We start from the raw sequence: 19334 nt of genomic DNA on the forward strand, positions 1-19334 counted from the left end.
TTTTCATGTAGAGGATATAACAGACATTTTTTGGACCATTCTTCTCAATTTAATCAATTTATTTTCTCAGAAAGCCTTTTAAAAATCCTCCACATTTCTCCATGTTGCTTTACAAGAAGTGCCTCCAAGGGCAAAATTACAGTTTCCTGACAAACTCCTCATACTTTGGTGATGCCAGCTTTTCTGGCTATTGTCAAACAAACGGCTTAGTGGAAAAAAAAAAAAATCTGACAATACTTTTTCAGTTTATCAAGAATCCAAGAAACATGTAAGGACTTGCTTGCATTTAGACTGCTTTGATTTTTTTTATGCTTCACTAAAAAAATAAGTGGGTTAATCAGTGGGTGAGTGCTCCAGTCCATGTGCACATGCATGCATGTGAGGCATGCACTGCACATGCATGCATGTGCGGTGATGACAAACAGAGAGGCCACTGTCTTTGTTCAGCATCTGGACACATTTAAGTCCACAAAGGACAAGGTGTACTTTACCCACACACACATTTTTGCAAATTCTCTACAAGTACCTGGATCATTTTGATGTGCCTGAGATGCTGTTTAAAGCCCCAACTTGAGTCTGTCATTACCCCGGCCATTTACCTTCGTCATCAGTAAATAAACACAGGGGCAATAGATAAACAAAGACAGATAATATTTACAGAGAACGAGAGATAGAGAACTAGTGTGGGGGACGGAGAAGAGACACACATCTGCTCTGTATTTATCTTTAAATGTATGTTTTATTTGTTTGAACTCACATGTCACGACCATTTCTCTCCCTGTCAATCATGCAAAAAAAGAGATATATGACGAACAAACAAGTAGATTTTCTTAAAAGTTATATTCCTGGATGTTTGCTCCTTTTTTTCTGCTGCTCATTGTTTTGTATTTATACCTTAAAGTATGTTTTTCCTGCATTATTGAACAGAATCTGATATTTTTTGCGTATATATACACTGTTATAAAACACTCCCATTGCAGCGCGGCAGTAATAAGAAGTTAATCGTCAGAAACACAGCGGCAGTGTCGCGCAAATTAAATAAAAATGTTTAAATAATTAAGAATGACAGCACTGGATTGTTATTCTGTAGTTTGTTTTCCAGAAGATTCATATTCATATATTCATTTATGTATACTTTGACAGCTGCTTGTTAATATTTTTCCATCGTACCTAAATATAAAGCAGCTGCCCTCAGCCGGCCCACCAACAGCCACCGCAAACAGGAGTCCAAGTTCTTGATATAGATGGTCGATTGATTTTGCTCGTTGGGCCGCACAAGAAGTGTTTCCTGAGCCAGGAAAATCCCTGATGTTGTGTATCGTATATATTGCCGGTCATTCAGGGCCTTGCCAGCAGGAAATGAAGGTGGTTTGTTGATGGGTGATTCATTTCATGTCATTCAGATTCATTTACATTCCTCACAGTTTTGTCTTAATTCGCGGTGATGTAGTGGAACACTGGGTCACTTTTTGGCCACTGGTTCGGTGAAACTCTACCCGAGCGGTTGGAGGAAAGCAGGCAGGGACGAATGCACTTTACGTTAAGTTAATTCAGGGAGTGGGTTTCCTGCAAAATGCGATCAATGAATTGTTTCAAACACATGTCATACACAGCTATTAGAAATGAATCGTTTTACATTTTAAATCAGTGGAATTCATGATGAATTCACTCTGGAAGCAAAAACAAACCGCGTCCTTAGATCTTCATTTTTATGTTCGCTCTCATTAGTGTTACTCCTCTGACTTAAGTGTGACTCACTGCTTTTCAAGTGGGACGCTGTTTACAGTATGTATATGTTTAAGCATTCGAATTCACGTTTGTGACGTCTCTGCTCCTCTTCTCCCTCTCTGCAGGCGTGTCCACGCGTGTTGCCGCTGTCGACGCTGTGACTTCACGGCTCCTGATTCGTCAGCCCTCCTTGACCATTTTAACTCGGCCCACTGTCACGAATCCTCTCCCTCATTAAGCTCGCTGACAACGACCTCCTTACCCACCTCGCTGACGCCTTCGTTAACACTCTCGTCCAATGGCTGCTCGGCCCCTTCTACCTTAGCCATTAAAGAAGAAAGCAAGGGGGATCTTCGCCTCCTTTACTCCCTTGCGCCGCCTGAGGGACGGTTGGCGGAGGGAGGTAGAGAAGAGGCAGGAGGGGTGGTAAAAAGTGAGGGAGGTGAGGAGAAAGAAAGAGAGCGGGAGAAAGGCTGGGTTCTTGGGGAGACAAGAGGACTGGGAGAAAGAGGAAGCGAGCAGGCCCACGGCTTACTCTGGGTGCCCAAGGAGCGAATGGGACCCGAAAGAGGAGTAGAAAGAGGAACAGGAGGTGGAAGTCCTTCTCTTTTCTCCCCCCAGCTCTCACTGTCGTTCGTTTCAACCAATCATGAGGCCTCGCAGCAGAAAAGAGGCGTGGCTTCGCCTAGCATGGTTTACCTGGGAGACACAAAGTCGTTTTTGGGAGATACCAAGTCGTTTTTGGGAGATGCCAAGCTGTATGGAGGAGGGAGGTCAGGAGGAGGTGCCGCTGCAGGTGGAGGGGAGAAACAGGTCCAGATGCCCCCTCAGCAATACACAGGAGGAAGTGGAGGGAGTGGAGGTGGAGGAGGAGGAGGACAGGAGACCAAAGGAGGAGCTGCGAAAGAGGAGTCGCAATCCCTCCTACGGGTAAGGTGGAGCATGTAAACACCCCCCTCCTCCTCTCGTTCTTTATCTTCCTCTGTTTCACATTCATCTCATTCTCTCATTTAGCCGCATCCTTCTTCTGTGGCTCTCTCATGCCCTCGTATTAGCTTGTAGCTCTGACACTCTGAATGAAGACGTTTGTAGTTGGCGCTCTAAAAGCAGATGCTACCTGCTGAGAGCATTAGCTGTCAAAGTGCTTCTATTAATATGCCTTCATCTTCTTTTCCTTTGAATCAGATGTGAGGATTAGACCTCATGCAGAGAGCGGCTACAATGAAATCTCTATCTCTTCCGTCATATTTACACTACTTATGCAGAATGCCTCTGGCTAAAAACATGTGAGTGCTTGTGTCTGTTCATATCTCTGTGAGCTTGTGTGTCCCTGTTCGTGTGTGTGTGTGTGTGTGTGTGTGTGTGTGTTCCATGACATAATTTCCTTTCCCATAAGTTGCATTCATCCTTTTCTAAAAATTACATTTTAACTCACAACACTGAGAAACTTGCCTGTTGCTATGGCAACGGAAGGCAAACTGACAGTTACCACGGTTACCAACTGTCAGTCAGTCCCCTCATCCTACTTTGTGGCCCACAATGCATTTCACTTCGCAGTGATGTCATGGACTGGCAGGAACAAACTGTGGTTTGCCTGCGCCGCAGAGCTTATTGGCTATGATCACATTAGATCAGAATAGACTGTGTGTGTGTGTGTGTGTGTGTGTGTGTGTGTGTGTGTGTGTGTGTGTGTGTGTGTGTGTGTGTGTCATGTCAGGGCACTGACATGGGTCGATGTAAGCGTTATTATTAAGTGTGAGAGTGGTGTACGTGGTGTGTGTACGCACATATCAGTGTGTGAATTGAGTGTATGGCTTGTTTGTACAAGTTGTGGGTTGGTCTGTTGCGTTTGTGTGTCTCTGTGTGCGTGTGTGAGGTGTTGGCAGTAACTTGGCAGACAGGGCAGGGTGGGGCAGCAAGAGGTTTACTCATTATCATGGGTGGGGCAGTGTGTGTCTGAGAGAGAGAGAGAGAGAGAGAGAGAGAGCACATGGGTGAGAGAGAAGTGGAGAGAGCTGAGAGGAAGATAGGAGATAAGAGTGCACAGCAAAAAAAGTTAACCCTTTAACGTCACGTTTTCCTCTTTGTTTGCCGTAAGGAAGAAACCAACCAACCTTTAACTCCCTCTGAATCTCTGATTTCTGCCTCTCTGTCTGTGAAATGTAACGAACGAGTCAGATCATGTGAGTGAGTGAGCTTCAGAGCCAGGTTAGCTGTTCCCACCGCTTCCAGTGGCTATGCTAGCTGAGCTAACTGTCCCGACTCTGCACGGACATGAGGTAGACATGGATCGTCTCATCTAACAACTGGAAAGGAAGCAAAAGAGCATATTTCCTGAACGGTTGCTCTTTTCCTTCAACATGGAGAAACGATCATATACATTCTGCACCATCTATTAAACCCTTCACTGAAGCTGTGTGATGTTTACCCTGAGGAAGCTTGTCAGTCAGTGTTTTTAATGGCTGCACCCTTCAATAAAATTACATTTCCTCCAGTTTCAGGTTGGAAATATCTGCGATCTCCGGGAACTCTGGGATCTGGAGTTAAAGTTTAGCTGCACATCGTGAGTTTGTATTGACCCACCGATTGATCAGTAAGATCATATATTCCATGTTTCACTGTGTGTGGGACTGCGTCAGAGCTCTAAGGTTATGTAAGAGAGAAAAAGAAAAGGAAGATAGTGAGTCTTGGAAGGTGAGAAGAAGAAAGAGGAAGAGACAAACAGTTGAACAATTTATTAAAGGAGAAACCGAGCGTGACTTATTGCTTTAATAGCTTCATAAGATATGGCCTTTGCTGCTATCTATCTCCCTCCTCTCACAGCACAATATTTATTCTCAGTTTCCATGGCATGCACTGACATGTCTAACACACACACACACACACACACACACACACACACACACACACACACACACACACACACACACACACACAGCCTGAAGTTGACTCATCAGTGGGCAGGGTAAGGGAGGGGCACTAATGCAAAGGATCATCTGAAATAGCTTAGTACACAGACGCACACACACACACACACACACACACACACACACACACACACACACACACTGTCACTTAAGGACACACACGCACAGACGTTTAGGGCAAAGTCTGAATTATAAAAGGTGAAACCGCCCAAAATACAAATGGACTCTTTGTAAATGGCAAGTGAGAGAGAGGAAGGAGAGGATGTTGGGAGGGTCGGAGGAAGAAAAGCAATGATGGAAGGATGCAGGGAGGGGGGTCAGCAGGGAGGAAGCAAAGGATTAAAACGAGACAAACGCTGAGACAAACAGCCAAAGTTTAAACACGTGTGTGTGCGTGTGTGTGTGTTTCGCTTTGCGTGCCTGTGTGTGCGGTTCTGCGCCGGTATGTGTTTTCCTCATCCTCACTTGTTCTCTCCTGCATCGATCCGTCCTCCCTCTCCTTTTCTTTTCATTCCTTCTCGCTCATTTTCCTTCTTTTCCTAAAAGGACAACTCACCTGATGCACAGGGATCGATACACACCTCACACACACACACACACACGAGGCGCCCACACAGGCGTGCACACACACACACAATCTGAGTCCATGGTATTGTGGTATGTGAGGCCTCTTGCTTTGTAGACAGGAGAGAATATTTTCTTTTGAAGGGCCTGATCTCTAATTGCTGCACTGCATTGAGACATTGCCTCTCTATTGGCTTTGTTTTCATAGTGATTTATTACATTCAAGACATTTTCTCAGTCCGAAATCTTATTTTCTGATGTTTTGATTGACTGCACGAGGCAGGGATAGAACGCGTATGAGGTTTAGAGATGGAATTAAAGTAAAAGCCTGGTTGACGGTTCAGTTTATAAATGGAACGAGACAGACTTTGAGTAATGGTGGTTTTTCGAGTTAAGTAGGGCTGAGAAATATCCACCTCTGAGCCAAACATATGTGAACACATGTGAATATACCCAAACATATGTGAATGGACCCAAAATTTAGACCATCTAATACATTCCAGACTGTGTTTTCAAAGCGAATTCCACCTCAAGGACAGCAGAGAGGAGCAGATAAATGGACGCGAGCAGGGAGAGGAAGAAACTGTGGATGTGACCTTACATACACAATATAATTGTGTTCATCTTATGTGGTCATAATGCAGCGCTGAAACATGAACCTTCAGGGTTTTAAAAGTCCCATGCGTGACATTCAGTTCCATTTGAGTCGAGAGACAGAGGGAAAATAGAGAGACGAACTGAGGGAGATAAACGGGAATGTGTGCTTTCAGCAGATCAGAGAAGAGTTTCATTAAAGTTTCTCTCGTTTACATTTCTGCCCGACGGAGCTAATTATGTTTAAAAGACGCACACACACACAACACACAGACACGCACACGCAGCTACATTTCCATAAAGCTCTCATTACTGCGCGTTCTGTTTCCCTTCCTCCCTCTTCCCTCGCGTAAATCCATTCGAGCCAGCGTACACGTGCGTCTGCGTGGCTGCGTGCGCTCTCCGCTGCTTCGCGTACTCAATTATGCGCGATGTGTCCGCATTTGCATTCTGCCCGTGCGCGATTGTGTGAGAGTGTGCGTCTGTGTTTTGTAAGGAAATTAAAGCATGAATTGAACTTATTTTCCGTGCTGATAATTTAACATCACTTTATATCCGCTACAGGAAATTATGGAGCTTATGCCCAAGTCTGTGTGTGTGTGTGTGTGTGTGTGTGTGTGTGTGTGTGTGTGTGTGTGTGTGTGTGTGTGTGTGTGTGTGTGTGTGTGTGTGTGTGTGTGTGTGTGTGTGTGTGTGTGTGTGTGTGTGTGTGTGTGTGTGTTTTGAGAGAGACACAGAAAAAGGGGGAAAAACTTAAGTGATTTAACTTATAAATTGTGTTCCTGAACTGATCTGCTGTGTTATCTGAATGTTGTCTTTCTACTTCCTGGCCTTTTGCTCTCCCATTATAAACTCATAAAACCTCTTCAAACTGCCTTCAATGTATGATTGTGTGTTTGTTTTAGTTTCGTCTGTTACCTTTTGAAAACTGCCCTAAATGAAATACAGAAAAAAAGGCGATTTGTTTCAAAGGCTGGCCAAGTTTGTTTGAGGTGAGTTAAGAAACTTAAAAAAAACTAAAAAGACCTCATTGATCAGTTGATGCTATCACAGATATATTGCTGTTGCTCTATAAATCTTCTGATAAGACACGAAAAACTGCAATACAGGAAGGGTGAAAAATATGTTTGAAGTAATTAAACACGTCAGGCACATTTTTCAGCTGTAAAATGTCCCACACATCACATATCCTGGTGACACATAACCAAAATGAAGGGATCCAGATGAAAAATGTTTTCATATGCTATGTGTTGATATTAAAATGACCTTTTCACACTCCTCTCGCAATGCAGACAGTGCACAGTGAGCGCTAACGCGACATGATGGAGTCTTTTTGATCTTGGTTGCTTCGTCTCTTTATTGCTGATGTGCAAGATTTGGCTCAGGCTGGCAACGCAGGCAACCGCTGATGTGCCAGTAAGCTCCGTGCCACCTACGAACAACTATTGACGGCTGCAGCAGCCATTAAACATGAATACAGCAGTGTGAAAGGTACGTTTTCTGCAGACGTCCTTATAAGGATCAGGATGCCCTGCTAAAGACTGTTAGCATCAGATATACAGGCACTTATGGAAAACCCTAGGTGCTGAGGTGTGTGTGTGTGTGTGTGTGTGTGTGTGTGCGTGCGTGCGTGCGTGCGTGCGTGCGTGCGTATATGTGTGTCTGAAAAGGGGAAGACTTACTGATATTCACTAAACTGTTCTCCCACTCTCTCCCTCCACACACACACACACACACACACACACACACACACACACACACACACACACACACACACACACACACACACACACACACACACGCTCAGACAGAGTTGTCTGTTCTGGACCGTTCAGTTTGTTTGTGTAGCAGTCACATTTCCCATCAGGACGCAGACTCAAATAAACACAGCCATGCTGGAAAGGGAAAAAAAAAAAGTGCGTGCGTGTGTGTGGTAGCATGTGTGTGTGGGGTAATGTGCCTAGTGTATAAAATCCAGGCTGTGTTTAGTGTAACAGAAACATAATCAGACAACCTGTTTGCTGTAATTTTGACCTGCGTGTGTTTGTGTGTCTGTCTGTGGAAATAGTGGTGGACAAGTGTGTGTGTGCGTGTGTTACGTGTGTGTCTGCTCGAAGGGAGTGTGTGTGTCACAGTTATGACCCGTGTGTGGCTTTACGCTGTGTGACAGTCCACAGCAGCCTCATTGTCTGCAAGGAATATTACATTTGGCTTGAAAAACAAATTACACCATTTTAACCACATTCAGACCCATTTTGGGTATTCCACACATGCCACGCTTACACTCACATATCACAGCTGACAACATGCCTAGTGGGAAGGTGACAGCTTGGCGTTTTTGGATCATGCTAATCAAGAAGTAGCTTATTTGCTTGACTATATCTTGGCTCGTGTTTGGATGTTAATCCTCCTTTCAAGCGCGCTTTGAATTCTCTGATTGACTGATTCCGACTCGGGTTAGAAAAAACATCAAAAGTCAAATGTTCCCTTCTCAACCTGCCTGGGAAACATGACTTTTTACCACATCACACCGCTTCTGAAAGTGTAAAGTCAGTCATCAGTCATAGAAAAGTACACTAAATTGACTTTAAAATCCAAGGATTTGGCAGAGTGGTTTTTCTTTCGGTTACATTTTTGGCAGCAGGAAAGTGTAGTGATTAGTCAGATGTCCCTGAACTGAAAGCGCAGAGGCTCTACCCCCTCTGTCTGACGTGTCTCCCCCCGCTGAAGTGTCCTTGAGCAAGACATTGAATCTCTTTTCGCTCCGCGGCTGCTGCTGGGTAGCCGACCCTGCAGTTGACCTTCCTGATGAGGAGAGGCAGCAAGACGAGGAATTATACCTTCTGGGATCCGTGAAGTATTAAAACACACTTTCCTGCGATTGTCTAAACTTTACTGGCACTCGGTGAATTGTCCTATTTATGACAAACTGCACCAATCTGGTGCCAAAGTTGGAAAAACCATTAAAAGTATTCAGATGCACCAGGCTCCACATTATGATTATACAAGAGTCTCGAGCTCACATGCGTTTGCTCAAGAATCAGAACAAATCGACTTTTGATTTTTCCTGGACGATGCAGCCGTTTATATATCATAATATCCTGTAATACGATAGAATTAGTTTGACTTGAGCCTAACATGCCGTCTATTCAGATACCTTCTCTCTCCAGTGAGCGTTTCATTGGTTCAGACACATGCCGCTCACACACACGGCCTTTTCATTGGTCCAGCTGGGAGCCCATGACGCAGATGTTCCACCCTCCCTGCCAGTGAACCAACCAGGTGTTTTTCATCATGTTGACATGGCAACGGTAAAACACAGTGGTTATTTTAGCTCCTAGCTGTAATTTAGACGTTTACATCAATTACTGTTACAATCAACTTACACACACACACACACACACACACACACACACACACACACACACACACACACACTACTGGAAGTGCGTGCGTGCATGTGTGTGTGTTCTTTTTATATTTCTCTGTGTTTTTCTGCCGTTCCTTTCACATCCACTGCATGTTTCTCTTTGTTGTCTATCTCTATCTCTCCCTCTTTTTTTTGTGTGTGTAAGGTGGGAGCAATTCTCCACAGGCTGTATGTGTGTGTGTGTGTGTGTGTGTGTGTGTGTGTGTGTGTGTGTGTGTGTGTGTGTGTGTGTGTGTGTGTGTTTGCATACATGTGCATGCACATATGCATATGCGTGTGTGTTCACACATGGAACCAATATTGAGGCCAGATGATCATTTTGCTACAACAAGACCTCTACACGCAACGCAAGCCAGCTACACACACACACACGCACACACACAAACACACACACACACAGAAATGCATTGGGTACCCCATTCTGGCAGCACTTGTGTAATTAGGAAGCTGATTGGTTAGATTAAATGTCCATCTGACCCCTGACCAATGGTTAATTTGAAAACCCTGCTTGCCTTCCCCTCTCCTCTGTCTCCAGGCTCTCCTGGCTTCTCTCTCCTTTCCTTCCCTCATCTCTTCTTTTAATCTGAGGTTCTTTCACACAATCAGGCTTTTTGCCGCGGTAATAGTGACTGATGTAATTTGACAAACGAGAGAAAAGAGGCTGGAGAAAATGATGGTGAACAGTTAATGTAAAACTGCTTCCAGCAAATGACTGGAAGTAAATTGAAAAACGACTGCAAATGGCTTTTTTTCTGTTTTATCAATCAGTGCATCTAGGACATATAATGTAAAAAAATGTCCTACTTAGCAGAAACACCAAATGAAGAACGATGTACAGCTGTTCAACACATGCACTTAAAGAGTTTCTTCTCTTTAATATATATATATATTTTGTCCTTTGGGTTCATTCTCTTCTGTACATTACGCCTTGCAGCTCAGTTGAAGCACCTTTTAACATTCAGTGGAAGGATGTGCATCACCTGCCAATCACAGCAGCAAAACAATGAGGGACAAGAAGCTCATTTCATCCAATCACATTTTAGCTCTTCAGGCCTGGAGGTAATATGACACAGCGCTGACATCCCAGCCTTATCAGGGCAGCTGCACTGACCAGTCATCCTGAGGGGACAGAGTTGAACTATGCCTCTGAAAGAGACAGGCCGTGACCTACTACTTTTAGGTTTGAATATGGCCTGAAAGCAACCTGGAGAAACACTGTGTCGTATTACCTTCAGGCCTAAAGAGGGAAAATTCCTTCCCAGTGTGTCTTCCATTGAAGTTTGAGTATGGAAGATGGGATTCGTCATCACAGCGGCACCCCTCCTTCACTGCAACGAGAAAGCAGATTTAGTGAAGAATCTAAAGTTGCAGCGCGCGTATTGACATTCGCATCACACAGGCGCACACCCACACTCACGCCCACACGCGCGCTCTCAAACACATACGGCGTATGCACGCACACAGGCTCGGCCAGTCATTTTGACACTTTAATCCACTTCACTTTAGGACATCTTGTCACAACGTGCTTTGGTGTGTGTGTGTGTGTTTGCGAGCGAGCAATGCCATGGCAACCTTGGCGATCCAAGGCCCTCTTGGCAAGGTGGCAACATGGCTCCGGGCACGCGCACGTGCAGCACACTGTGCCATCTGTGTGTGTGTGCATGTGCGTGTGTGGATGGAATGCAGAGCAGAGATTTTCACTTTAACTCCTCGCAGTGGAAACGCACATCCACCCTCAAACTTATAATGCACTCACACACACTCACAGCGCCATGCATACGTGATATGGGGTGAAAGATTGAGAAGTATACATCAGTTTTCTCTCTCTGTTTCTCCCTTAACTCCTCCCCCTCTCTCTTTGCCTGTCTCCCCCCTGTGTCCCCTGTGAGGTCTTCACTCATTAGGAATTCTTCACTAGTGTGTGCATGTGTGTGTGTCTCCCTGCGAGTGTGTTTATGAATTCTGCTCCACTGGCATGATGCATCTTGTACACCCAATTTCCCTTAAGACCATTTCTCTTTTGTGCTCTCGCTCTCTCTGTATCTGGCTGCACAACACAACAGGACCCAGCACAACTCAGCACAGCTTCGGCTGTTGAAGACTTGTTTGCTCCCAGAGTATATATCGACTTGTATTGTGTTCCTGTGGTCCCACGTAGCCCAGCGGATAGAGCCAAAGCTAAAGACATTAGAGTCCAGTTGTGCTGTGAGAGCCTTGTTTTTGTTCCGTCTTTGCAGCAAAGATGTTTTCATGAGAGCCATAGAGAGACTGAGTTTGCTCAAGTTGCATTTTGGGATCTGCGCCAGTGCCTCTCCACTCCATCCAATAGGTGCAAAGCTACTTGACATTTTCTCAGAAATTTTGGAGCTTTGCTCCATTTAAACATTGCGTGTGCACAAAGACAAGCCTGAAATATGCAATTTTTAAATCAAAAGTTAAGATCCATGAAAACTGACAACACATTAAAGAATTCTGTGGAAACTAACCGATGTACAAAAACAATTTTAAACTTAAGAATTGGTGACACTGATGGAACAAAAATAAATAAAGCCATATGAGCCTCCTTAATTTCCCCCATATCAAATTGTACATAATTATACCTTTGTACGCTGTCAAATGTGAAATCCAGGCCAGAACTCTATTTTTGTTAGTTACAGAAGGCGCCTCTGATTTAAGGCAGTACGGTCGCGATGCAGTGGGAAACGATCAAGCAGTCATCACAAAGTACAACACATCAAAGGAAATCCAAAGAGAGACGACAGTGTCACGCAAGGAGCATAAAAGTGAGAAAACAGTTAACAGATACGCTGAATTCAAAGGAAGGTTTACAGGATTCACCTGCAGCAGAAATAACCGAATGAACTAAGAATCAGCATGTGATATCAGTGTGATGCCCCCTGTTGATTCGTGCGCTTGCTCCTTTTAAAATCACCTTTTGACTTAAGAGCTCTGATTATGTGACAGAAATAGAAATAGTTTTGTTATCACTTTTACCTTTTTGAAATATTTATATTGTGTTTCGGGCTGTGAGGGGTTAAAGTTCAACCGGGTCATTTTTCATCGGAAACTCGAGCTCACAGTGAATGTGACAGAAATTTACATTTAACCAATTAAATTACAGTGTGGAGTTAATTGGTCCTGTGTTTTCCCCTTTTTCCGTTAAACAATATTCTCACACTGTTATCAAGTTTGTTCAAATCCTGTTTTTATTGGTGCATGTTTTACTTGGAAGTCTGTATTTGTGTGCATGTGACACACACACATATGACTTAAACATTTTAAAATGCCTTTGAGAATGATGTAGATGATAGTTTGTGAAAGGAGTGGAGATTATATTGAGATGAGACGAAAGGTGAGAGAGCGCTGTGTGCTGTTAAACATCACTTTAATAATTGCGTAATTTGTGTATGTGTGTTTGCATGGCGTGTGTGTGTGTGTACTGTTACTTGTGCTGTGCTTGACGGTGCGTCATTGCTGCAGATGTTTGGCTTCTGAGGTTGCACAGATAGACACACACACACACACACACACACACACACACACACATGCTCTGACACAAACATTCACACAGTCAGGTCCCCTAGTCCCATCTATCCTGTTCCTTAATAGACCAGGTGCAGCGAAACAATGGGTGTGTGCATGCCTGCCCCTGTGTGTGTGTGTGTGTGTGTGTGTGTGTGTGTGTGTGTGTGTGTGTGTGTGTGTGTGTGTGTGTGTGTGTGTGTGTGTGTGTGTGTGTGTGTGTGTGTGTGTCTCTCACTCTGAACTGCTGTGCTCACATGTCCTTGAGCATTTTTTCAAGTTCTTTATGATTTTACTGCATAAGCATCCAACAACTGGATTTAACTTATAAATGGAGATCTCTCAAAGGACACACGCACACACACACACGCACACACATGCACACACACACACACACACACACATTGTCTGTAGTCTGTTTGTTTCCCATCAGAGGAAAACATAGCAACTGGCCTCATGTGTCCACTTGCACCAGATCAACACAACTCCAACCCTGTTATCTCCTCTCTCCTCAGACACGTTGGAACCACGGTCCATGTTTTCCGACTGTAAGAGGATATTCTTTTGTTATTTAAGCCAAGTCAGATAGGATCCACTTCCAGTTCTGCATTTATTCCTGCATTTTGGGTTCAGGTCACTGACATAACCAAAGCCATTTTAGAGAGAAAATCCTCTCTGAAAGTGGATCCATGTTATTCCTTTGATCTAACACAGCTCACTGATTAAGAACAACTCTGTCTCTCTTTCTCTCAAAGCCACAGACCTGAGAGTTGCAGCTTTTATGTGCGATGCTACCAAGAGACTTGTGAACTCTGCTGACAATAAATAGGCAGCTGACATGAAAATAGTGGAATTTCTTTCCTCTCTTTAAAGTCCACTTCAAGGATCGTTTGTGTTATCACTACCGGGATCTTATTTTCAAAAGTTTGAATCAATAACAATAACGCTGGACCAGCTCGCCAAGCCAATGCCTGAGATCTGAGAATGTGGAAGCATCGCTAAATAGAAGTCCAGCAGGTCAGGAAACATGAGCAGTGAGATGATCCTGAAACTTGAAACAAAGCCCCTGATTAGCCAAACCCGTACCTGTAATTATTAATCAAACCGTCTGCTTTAAACATCCCTCACAGTTTATAGGGGTTGGGTTCAACTTTAACCTCCCGCACACAGTTTTCCTGTGCGATGAGGGTTTATTGTTTACCGCCTGTGTGATGGCAGCATTTCTACTGATCGCAATGGATGCCAAAGCTGCCAAAATAAGACAAAAAGTTTTAGTAAACTGGAATTACTCTGTAAAAGTAATTTAAAGGTGCCCTGTGGAAAATATTTTGCAAACAAATAAAAGTTTCATTTGCATTCTGTGTTTTTTAACCAAACCACATCGCGTGTTGAGGTTTAACAGACATGTTTGTTTGCTGCGCCTTTCCTGATGTAAACACCTGCCTTTCAAATGTTTTAATATTTTGGCACATTACTGCCACAGACTGCCGATAAGTGGCGTAAGGCAAAATCTATGCATGCGTGATACAAAGAAAATGTCTCCCTCAGTCTGTAGTGGCACTCCACTTTAATCACAGTTACATCGTTGGTCTAAAATTAACTGCAAATATGACAATACTACATAGTAAACAGTCTGGCTGAGTGAGTTAATGTGTGCACATAGTCACATGCTAAATACAAGCACATATGAGTAAGTGTGAAGCTTGCGGACACACGCACACACACACACACACACACACACACACACACACACACACACACACACACACACACACACTTCTTGCTAACAGATGAGCATATGTGAAAGATCAGCATTATTTAAAGCCCCGCATTTGCAGATCAACCAGGAAACAAGTGCTGCATTACCTCAAGACCACCAAGAAAGTGAGCAGTTGGCAGAGGAAGAGGAAGAGAGAGAGAGAAGAGTGCACCAAAGAGACAAGAGTAGGAGTCAGAGAGACAGAAAGAGCAGGGAGAGATGACAAAGACAGGAAGATGAGAGACAAGATGCAGGGAGAAGGAGCAAAGAGAAATAAAGGCAGACAGAGAGGGAAAAGGGAGCAGCTGCCAAGCTCTGAGTGGGGTTAAGCATCACCACAAGTACAACCTAATAAGGCCTGAAAGTGCACACACCCGCGCGCACACACGAACACACACGCACACACAGACTTGGCCAGTGTTCAGACTCAGTGTTTCTGCAGTGAGCATCAGTACGCAGTAACTCACATCTGCCTGCAAAGCCGAGCACTGTTGTGATGCATAATGCTGAAGTCTTGTGGGGGAGTTTTTCCTGACCTTACACTTCATGATATTTAAAGTAATTTCAGTTGTAGATTTCTTTCCAGGTCTGCTAGAATCCTACTGGTGGAGCTGTCTCACCAGCCTTTTTTTTCCCATCTTTCTCTTCTGACAAAATGAAACACATTTAATATCACCTTCAACAAAAACAAGTTTACACTCCTACACAATCTACAGCCACCAGCTTCCCGTGTCTGTCCTGTGTTCGAGGAAATGTGCGACCCGCAGATGCAACATATGAAAGAGTGAAAACAGTTGTGACTCCATTCAGATTCTACCCAAAGTCACACATTGATGGTCACAGGATGCGTTGCAGCATCAGCATGTATCCTGTCTGCTGTGTTTTGCTGTGTTACCTTATCTATCAACCAAGCTACGCCTGCGCTGCAGATGCTATCTGTCTGCCTCTCTGCCTTTACTGTGTGTGGTCTGCCGTCTATATTGTGCAGCATTTCTCTAGATTGTCTGTACTGTAAATCTGCCGTTGCACGCGTCTTTCTCTTCCCCTGATTTTGAGTTTCTCAGTGAGAGAACAGACTTGTGATGTGGAAACTGTGTCATTTAAAATGCAGCATTTCCAGGCTACACCGCATCACATGTGTGGTGATTGTTATTAAATGTGAGAGTGTCACCTCCAGTGTATGTTAGACATTAGTAGAGTTAGTTAATTAAAATGACTGGAATGTAGCACAAACCCTTTCCACATCACTGTTTCATTCTGTTGTTTGTAATTCGAGGTCTTATCCTGTTCACATTCTACATAAATGAGTTCCTGGGGGCAGACTGAATATGTAATTTAAAAGGCTTATAATATCACTGCCCCATCATTGGGGCACGAGTCGATCTGACTATAATAACACGTGTACTGCATTAAATGAATGTGTTGCTGAGATGTATTCTTAAAGTGTGTATGCCAATTTTAGCCTTATTCTTTCAGCTGTAACTCTGGACTTGGGAGCTATAAAAAATAGATATACAACATAACTCAAAGCTGTAACGAGGCTTACATTCACATCTTGTAGTTCAACAAGTACAAGGCTTTAGTGCTTCAATCAGTCTTTGTTGTAGGATAATATCAGTACACAAAAGTTATATCTCTTGTATGAAAAAGGGAAAGCCAGGTTTGCCGGCCTCTTGACCTCGAGAAACCCTCTCGATCTGCACACTGAGCTCCAGGGGATCTTCTATGAATGCTGATACCGTTTTCCAAGAGAATTGATTGGTCAATAGGTGCTGCTTTTATACACATTAGTATGTCACCTCGAACATAACCTCTGGAACAGGTTATGTGTGCACCATGAGTTGCTATGGCAATGTACCCCAGAAAGAAGCGAACCACCGCCGTAGGCTCATCTCTTACTAACAGCCCGATTCATTATTATGCCGATGACTCAGGTATTTACTCTTCAGCACCCTCTATTGACAAAGCTTTGTAGAATTTAAAGGCAGATTTCTATTTGGCCCTAATTAGACTTAAGCCTTTTCTAAGTCCAGATAAGAGTAATTACATGCTCTTGACCAGATCCGAAATGAATAATCCTTTAAGTTTTCCTCTCAGGAAAATAAGTGATGAAAAATAATTTCTAAAAAGTCATGTTGAGGAACTGACTAAGAAGCTTATATTTAAATTGGGTGTCTTTTTTTTTTTTTTTTTTTTTTTAGAAATCAGCAGTGCCTCCCTTTTAGCAGTAGGTTGCATTTTGTACAGTTAGCATTTCTATCAGTGCTCGACTATGCAGGTGTAATTTACATGCATGCTGCTGCTCATAGCCTCAAGCCCCTTAATGCTGAGTATCACAGTTCTCTGAGATTTATTTCACTTGACAGCTTCAGAACCCACCACTGTATCCTCTGAGAAACTAGGGTGGCCATCACTTACCACTCGAATGAAACGGCCTTTTTTTATTTCATTTACAAAGTCATACTTAATAAGCTACCGTGTTATTTCTTATCACTTTTAAGATTTAGAAATATGGGTTACTGTACCCGTACACAAGACTGCATTACCTCAGATATCCCCTTTATGAATACAGAACTGGAAGAAAGTGCGTTCACCTATTGTGCTCCTTATAGGTGGAATTAGCTTCAAGACTCCCTTAAGTTAGATAAATTTTTAACCTTAGAACAGATTAAGCTTCTGCTGAACAATGTTTTATATAATGAATGCTGCTGTTTCCCTTCCCGGGTCTGCTTTGTCCCTGTGTCCTTGTTTCACCGTCTTTCTCTGTCATTTGTCTTGTGTTTGTGTTGTATTGTACAAGAACACACTTTATCAGTTCTTTTTGTTATATTTTTAGACAGCACCCTCGTGAGTGAGAGTTTATTAAATACAGTTTGCAATCGGACAGTCAATCAAAACAGTTCAAGTTTTTTAAACCATCTTTTGAATACAGTTTTAAATGCTTTAGTCGTGCACAGAAACGGCCCAGAACTGGAGGTTTTCGGGGGGAAACAATGTGCATCTCTGTCACTGAGTTCCCCAAATCCCCTCTTTAGTACTTCCAATCTGTTTAAACATTATTAAGCCCCAGCAGCATTTTACACCTGTTGCACGTACGCTGAGAACCATACCACGCTTGCTCCATAATCAGATACAAATCACATTCTCTGGTCTCAGCAATAAGCAGTGATCTAGTTTTGAAGCCAAATGCAAGAGAAAAACTCAGTAATTCTCTGTTATTAGGCGGTTCTTAATCTGTTCTAAAGTCTTTGTGTTGTAACGTGCAAGGTCGGGTTTATGCTTTCACAGCCTCTGTGTTTGTGTGTTTGCAGTTGGGTATCTCAAACATTATAAAATTATTATAGAGACAGTTACTGGCCAAAGAATTAAAGGTTTTAGTGGTGGTTCATATCTTTGTTTTCTACAATTAGACAGTTAGCATTTTTAGCTAAACTTGAACGATGAGTTCATGAGCCGATAAGATGGTTTTACACAAGGGACTCCCATGTTTGCATGATAGTCTAGCATCCACGTGCAGTTTTTCCTGGATGCATAACTCTTCAAGACAACTATAAAACAAACATGTACGTCATGGAGGCTGCAGCATTGCAAATTGGACAGCAACAATACTGTGGAAGGTCTAAACAAACTTAGCAAGCCAGCCATTCCAAGCTAAATAATAGCTGTTGAGTCCCTAGCAAGCACTAAGTGAGGAATGAATGTTGACATTGCTGCCTGAAACGCAGCCCTCCTAAGTAACCTAAGAAGCCAAAATGAAAATCGTCAACTCCCACAGTATTCAGACAATAAAAATTAAATCTCAAGACACACACGCACACAGACGCACACACACGTAAAGCAAAGCAGACAGCTCCTGCTCGCTCTGCCCTTCCCTCCCCGAGGCAGGGAAAAAGCAAAGGAGCCTTGCAAACCAAAATGAATAATGGGAGGATGGAGAGATACGGCCTAATTTTGTGGCCCCCCCCCCCCCCCCCCAATGAGTGGTTATCACTTTCTCTCACTGAGTGCTTCTCTCTCTCTCTTTCTCTCTCTCTCTCTCTCTCTCTCCTTCTCTGCTGAATGGAGATTAAAAGCTGATAGGAGATTGCAAAGACATGTTACACTCCTGTTCTGAAACACACACACACACACACACACACACACACACACACACACGCACATGCACATGCATACAGATGGTAACATTAGCTCTTGTATAGCTGGGAGCTCTTGATGTAAAACACATGTTCCTGCCTCGGCAGTGTGTGCCGGTGTGTCTACGGCTGTTTAAACCAACTTTATCGCTCCATCAGTTCAGAGACAAGGAACGATTCATTCAGAGAGAGAGGGGAGGGGGTTGAAGGGTAGGAGGGAGGAGTGTGTGTGAGTGTGTATGTGCTTGTGTGTGTGTGTTTTGGAGACAGTGATTGACAGAATTTCTCCATTTCTCCCTTCAGTATTAATCAAACCTTTGGAATGTAAAACACAGTGATATTCCGGCTGTGGATTATCCCAAAAATCCACAGCGTCGTACAAACATGATGCCTTTTTCACTTCTTTGAATGATAGATGACATGGGCTGCTATGCGTAGTAAATGTTTGACAAGGTTACACATATTAAATACACGTCTTTCAGCAGCTCCATTATTTTCAAGAAAAAAGTAATTCTGCAGATGTTAAAATTAGTTCTAAGTGTTGTTTTGAGCTCCTTTTTTATCAGCTCAATCAAAACTGTCTTAGGCTGATATATCAGCCGATTGCACATATGTCAGCATCGGCTTAAGAAACAATGAAAAATGCGCTTATGTTGAAATAAGAATTGAAATTCATT

At 43.3% G+C, this 19334-nt stretch overlaps 1 protein-coding gene across 5 annotated transcripts in view; it reads left to right on the forward strand.

The window, feature by feature from the left end:
* trps1 (trichorhinophalangeal syndrome I) overlaps window positions 1-19334 on the forward strand; it is a 114118-nt gene that overhangs the window by 63631 nt on the left and 31153 nt on the right. For all 5 annotated transcript variants that reach the window (XM_070985215.1, XM_070985218.1, XM_070985219.1 and 2 more), the window contains exon 9: window positions 1854-2658. In XM_070985215.1, coding sequence (XP_070841316.1) covers window positions 1854-2658 — 805 coding nt within the window. The remainder of the gene's footprint in view (window positions 1-1853; window positions 2659-19334) is intronic.

Source organism: Chaetodon trifascialis, chromosome 17 (genome assembly GCF_039877785.1).
Source record: "Chaetodon trifascialis isolate fChaTrf1 chromosome 17, fChaTrf1.hap1, whole genome shotgun sequence".
In the NCBI taxonomy this organism is placed as follows: Eukaryota; Metazoa; Chordata; class Actinopteri; order Chaetodontiformes; family Chaetodontidae; genus Chaetodon; species Chaetodon trifascialis.